The 6,000-nt window shown below is 40.9% G+C and overlaps 1 protein-coding gene across 3 annotated transcripts in view; it reads right to left on the bottom strand.

The window, feature by feature from the left end:
• Nucleotides 1–1,667: 1,667 nt before the first annotated feature.
• DYNC1H1 (dynein cytoplasmic 1 heavy chain 1) overlaps nucleotides 1,668–6,000 on the bottom strand; it is a 79,620-nt gene continuing 75,287 nt past the window's right edge. For all 3 annotated transcript variants that reach the window (XM_067462995.1, XM_067462996.1, XM_060755193.2), the window contains 5 exons: nucleotides 5,757–5,910; nucleotides 4,145–4,287; nucleotides 3,621–3,789; nucleotides 2,187–2,314; nucleotides 1,668–2,104 (listed from right to left, as the gene is read on the bottom strand). In XM_067462995.1, coding sequence (XP_067319096.1) covers nucleotides 1,976–2,104; nucleotides 2,187–2,314; nucleotides 3,621–3,789; nucleotides 4,145–4,287; nucleotides 5,757–5,910 — 723 coding nt within the window. In that variant the 3' untranslated portion in view covers nucleotides 1,668–1,975. The remainder of the gene's footprint in view (nucleotides 2,105–2,186; nucleotides 2,315–3,620; nucleotides 3,790–4,144; nucleotides 4,288–5,756; nucleotides 5,911–6,000) is intronic.

Here is a 6,000-nt window from a genome sequence, read left to right as displayed (position 1 = left end):
CTGATCACTGAAAATAAAGCTTTTTCCATTACCACAACTCAGTCGCCATGCTAACAGAAACTGGATTGTATTAGTACAGGCATAGGCAAACTCCAGTCCTCCTGGTGTTTTGGACTTTGACTCCCACAATTCCTAACAGCTGGTAGGCTGTTAGGAATTGTGGGAGTTGAAGTCCAAACACCAGGAGGGCTGGAGTTTGCCCAAGCCTGGTATAATAGATACCTTGAGGCATTTGAATCTTGGACTTCTCTTTTGGAAGTTAAATGTGCCTGTCTTATGTTGCTGTAGTTCATGGATCCTTATGATGCCGATTATGAAGAAATCTCAGGTGGCTCGGACTGTAGCCTGGGTTCTCTTGACTCAAGTCACAATAAGCCAATCTTTCTGAGACGTCACGTCACTGAAGGGGAGTGTCATTCCACAGAACTGGTGAATCCGTTCTCAGCACCAACCCTCCCGGCGCTCCCCAAAAATGTAATCCAGGAGGAGGGATCTGCACCATTCAAAACGGCTATAGCCTTGCAATTGAACACAGAGCTACCGCCTTCCAAAGAGAAGGGACTTTTCCAGGGGGCTTCCTCGGATTGTGCGCGACCACAGCCTATGTCGATGGAGTGTGACGGTGGGTTGTGTGACGAGCCCAACATCACCAGGAAGCACAGGCGCTCTGTCTTAGAGAGCGCAGGGGAAAAAATGAGGAAGAGACTACGGGTGGCTTGAGCTATCCATGGGCTTAGATGTTCATATAATGCAGATGTCAAAACAATAAATGAAATGGTGGAACTTTGACAGATTTGTTGTTGTTTTTAAGACACAGAAGTTGTTACTATTCTGACAGCTACTTTCCTGTTCAAGAAGGATGTTTCTGCACCTGTGGACTTCTTACAACAGTGTTCTTGAGAAAGGCATATGTACACTGAGCATACTAAAGGAAGTGTTGTAGCACCCTTGGTTTATGATTTAGCTGTAATAAAGGAGCGTTGCTTGTCTCTCCAAGAGTAAGAGTAGGTATATTGTGGCCTTTTTGGTGGTTTTTGGGGTGCCTTTTCTATCACTCTTCTCTAATATTATGCTGCCCAGGGCAAATGGGAGTTGTAAAACAGCAACTGGAGGATATAGTTGCTGCAGCTCGGCTATTAGATGATGGAATAAGCTCAACATTTCCTGAAGAATAGCTGCCACTGGATGTTATTGGCCTCATTTGCCTCAAACTTAAGACGACCACAATTATTGTAGCCTTTCTTTGTAAGGGTAGTGCTCTATATTTCTGACCATTTGGCTCACCCTTTTCTGCATTTCTGTAGTATCTTTAAGCACAGAATCAGTTCCAAAGTCTAGTAAAGGATGAAACTGTCAGAAATATTAAAAATTAACTGGGTGTATAAGGCTTTCATGGCTGGAATCACTGAGTTGTTGTGTGTATTCTGGGCTGTATGTTTCCCTGAGATATAGCAGTCTAAGGAGAAAAGTGATGGGAGGAGAGAACAAAGTGACAGGCAGGCAGAAAGGCTAACAGGGGAGGGCTTTCCCTTGCTAACTAACTCATTTGCCTATCTAAGTCCTTGATGAGGACTACAAGCTTGTGCAGGATGTGGTTGACTTCCAACAGCACCATCATGGAGGCATCCCATTGGTTGAATGTTCTAGGGAAAGTACAAAACTGGGAGTCATGCTGTAAAGTTTTATTTAAGACTCTATTTGACGTCAGTACACCAACTCAGAACCATTTAAAAACAACACATCCTTCCAACAGCTTTTCACCATTCAATTACTCCTGTCTTTGCCATCTCTACACAAATACCTCTGACCTAATCATCCCTACCCATAAAATACCTCCTCCATCTTAGTCATCTCTACACACAGCCTTCCCTGACAACTTAACCATTCCTTCCAGTGTCAACACAGATTTCTAACATTGGGTTACAGATACAAAAGAAGTCTGAATACTACAGGTTACAGGTTAGAGGTTACTTTTTTACTCGGTGCACAGAACAGCAACACCACGTTCATAGAAGCTACGAGGATCTTCCTTAGTAGCAATTTCAAAGTCAACAGTGAAGATCAGATCCGCACGAGTGAAGTTCAGATAAACTGGCAGCGTCACCTGTAAAACAGGTCCAGAAGATGGTCAAAGAGTTGAACATGGGCAACCATAACATACTGGGCTCAGTTAAACCCTTACTCACCACATTCGACTTCTTATCAGCATTTGTCTGCTTGATCCAGCGAAGCTGAGTTATGGGCAACACGGTCGAGATGGCATTGGAAAGGGACAACTTGTTGTTATTGCATGTTGCCCCTTGAAGCTTCAGACCTGGCAGGAACAATGGAGCCCATTTAGTAAGTTATTTCTTTGTGCTGTAATTTCATCTAAAGCAGTGGTTCCCAATCTTTTTTTGACCAGGGACCACTCTCCAACATTAGTACCAAAAGGGTTACAAATCAATCTTTGGTCAATTTTAGATTTGTTTTGGTTACTTGGGGTGCTGATTCAGAAAATTGCATTGGCTAGACCACATCAGCTCTAGTTTCTGATACAGAACATATGCCATCCGGTAGTCGCCATCTGTCTGCCCACAGAAAACCATATTTACTAATTTAGAGCTGATGTGGTAGTAGCAATCTTTCATTGATAGTCAGCCTCTCCCCTCCTAACATTCCTGTTGCCCCGGCACTATAAGAGGGTTTTGCAAGACCAGTTGGTCTTGTTGCCATGTGGTTTCGAGGAAACAGTGTAGTAATGCTGAAGTCATAGACCATATTTTCGTTCTTGTGGACCATCTGTCAGGAGTGATTTGAATGTAATATTCCTGCTTCTTGGCAGGGGGTTGGACTGGATAGCCCATGAGGTCTCTTCCAACTATTTGATTCTATGATTCACTGGTGGTCCACAGACCACAGGTTGGGAAGCGCTGATCTAAAGGCTACAAAGGACCCTGGAAACAGATTTCACAGAAACATGTCAAATGTTTCAAAACTTATAAAAAACCACCCAGATGCTGGTCTCTTTACAGAGGTATGAATTGTTGGGCAAGTGGGCTTATTAACAAAAAACCTCTCCTCATCAATGCACAGCAGAGTAACTGATGAGCAGCAGCGTGACCCAACACCAGTATCCCGAAGTGATAAAAACAATAAAAACACACAGACCAATGAACACCACAAACAACTAGATTTCCATAACACAAACAAATACATAGTAGCTTTACATGCAGCAGCCTTCACACTGGAAGTTTCTTACACGAGGCTGCTCTCACACTGAGATTTATCTCACACTTCTCAGGACGATATTAACTTTTGCCCACTAACTCTAACAAGATTCAGCCTACTCACTCTCCCCAGGACCACACTAGCTGTGGCCCATTGACTTTAACAGGCTTCGGCCCACTGACTCTTACAAGCTTTAGCCTACTAAGTATTTCGGTGCTCGACTCACATTTTTGTAATAAAAAATACTTAATATTTAATATTTCTGACATGAATGAGGGGAGAATCTGCAAATCCTCGAGTAATAAGGAAACCAATATCCCTTCCTTCAACCAATTGAGCCCCAGTTGCTCCATACATTTAAGATGTGTTTATCTTTGCTTTCTTTCTTGAAACAGTTATCTCCAACTAACCTGTCACCCCAAAACTGCAGGCATCCAGCACCGCATTCTGGGTTGTTGTGACATTGACTTCCAGGCAGAGCTCTTCTAGGGACCAGCTGTTGGCTTGAGCCACATATTGCCTTGTAGCAGTGATGTAGGCCTCGGGGACAAACAGGCCTCCCAAGCACACGTGAATGTTCTGTTGGGGGGGAAGTGTAAAAGTTTAATCCTTTCGAAACATCTTCATATATTACATCAGTACTGGAACAAGTTGTAGTGCCACAATGTTTTCCAAACAAGGATTTCAATGTTTCACTGCTAGTGGCTCAATTTTGTATTCATTATTCTTCCAAAGATTACATTTAATGCAGGCATGGGCACACATCAGGCCTCCAGGTGTTTTGAACTTTAACTCCTATAATTCCTAACAGCCGGTAGGCTGTTAGGAATTGTGGAAGTTGAAGCCCAAAACACCTGGAGCGCCGAAGTTCGCCCATGCAAGTTTTCTGAAGCTAACCATACTGAATTTACCCGCAAAGAGCATTCAAGCCTACCTTTAGCTCCTTTGCTCCACCTGAAGCTGCAGCCTGGGAAATATTTTGCAGTTGTTTAATGCGTTCGCTGAAGTCTGAGACCCACTGTATGACTGTCATACCGGCCGGCACTGTATAGTGAGACCAGCTACGAGGCAAGATGCCTAGAAGAGGAGGAAGCAGAAAAAAAGCTCATGAGTTCCTGCCAATAAGAGACTGAACCATTTCAACAAGAAAGCTCCTCCTTCATTGACAGTAGATTTAAAAATTTTAATTAAAGAATATGTATTTTGAACTTATTAACTTTTCATGACTCATTTTCAAATCTTAAGTCAAAAGATTCTATATAGATTATAGTTGATTCCACTGGAAATTCCTTCTTTGGAGGCTGGATAGCCATCTGTCAAGGGTGTTTTGATTTCTTGTCGAAGGCTTTCATGGCTGGAATCAATGGGTTGTTGTAAGCTTTTTGGGCTATATGGCCATGTTCTAGAAGTATTCTCTCCTGATGCAGATGAAACGTCAGGAGAGAATACTTCTAGAACATGGCCATACAGCCCAAAAAGCCCAACAACAACCCCGTGTTTTGATTGTGCATTTGCTACATGGCAGAAGGGGGTTGGACTGGATGGCCTTTGTGGTCTCTTCCAACTCTTATTTTTCTATCCTATGATTTTTTACAATACACAGAATGTGATCAAGTACTCAACTTTCCATCATTCATTTAAATTACTGTATATACTTTTGTATAAGCAGAGTTTTTCTGCTGCTTTTTTAGGCTGAAAAATCCCCCCTTGGCTTATATTTGAGTCAAAGTTTATTATTATTATTATTATTATTATTATTATTATTATTACATGTATTATTTTATTAAGTTCTCTTCATCCGAAGCTGTCTGCTCAGGCGCAGAAACTACCACATGTGCGTATTCACAGGAAATACCATATGTGTGATTCACAGGCTAGCCACGCGGGGAAATTATTATTATTATTATTACATATATTACTTTTCTCTATTATTATTATTACTACATCTATTATTTTTCTCTATTATTATCATATTTATTATTTTACTCTATTATTATTGTTATTACATTTATTATTTTACTCTCTTTATTACTGGAAGGATACATACACACATTTACATTGAAGAAGCTGCAGCCTGGGAAATATTTTGCAGTTGTTTAATGCGTTCGCTGAAGTCTGAGACTCTGGTTTAATCAGAGTTGGACAGTCTTATATTAAATTAGTTTTATGTGAATATTCCAAAACATTATCCAACTGGTGCCTCAATGAATGACATTTTATTGGCATCTATTTTTATTTTTAAATTTACCAGTATTTCCCACCCTCAGCTTATACTCCAGTCAATATGTTTTCCCAGTTTTTTGTGGTAAAATTAGGTGCCTCGGCTTATATTCAGGTTGGCTTATAATCGACTATATACAATAAGTTTTCAAATGTACCATATGTAAACAGATCTAACACTGGATCATTTTTCAACAAGGTATAGAACACGATCGAAATACTGAACTGTGTTTATGATTTGTTGCAAGATCAATCTATTTTAATGTAGTTACTTAGTTTAATTCACCTAACATACATTATAATTAAGAATTGTCAGGACAGCTCACCCTTCACTAGTTCATTAATGAGTGTTCGCAGGTAATTGGTCTGTTTCTTCTTTCCTTCACACACTTGGACCACGTCTGCAAGATCCTGACGGACATCCTGAAGGAGTTTGGCCCCCATCTTCACCTCTCTCTCAAAGAACCTGAACAATGGGTCCTTGGTTTCAAGAGGGAAAAGAAGATTTTTAATTTCTTGAGTGAAACATGAGAGTTGCATACATCTGGATATGACAGGAAAATGAGTTAC

This window comes from Anolis sagrei, chromosome 1, assembly GCF_037176765.1.
Source record: "Anolis sagrei isolate rAnoSag1 chromosome 1, rAnoSag1.mat, whole genome shotgun sequence".
Lineage (NCBI taxonomy): Eukaryota > Metazoa > Chordata > Lepidosauria > Squamata > Dactyloidae > Anolis > Anolis sagrei.
Note: the sequence above shows the minus strand (reverse complement) of the source record. Positions and strands in the feature narration are given on the sequence as shown.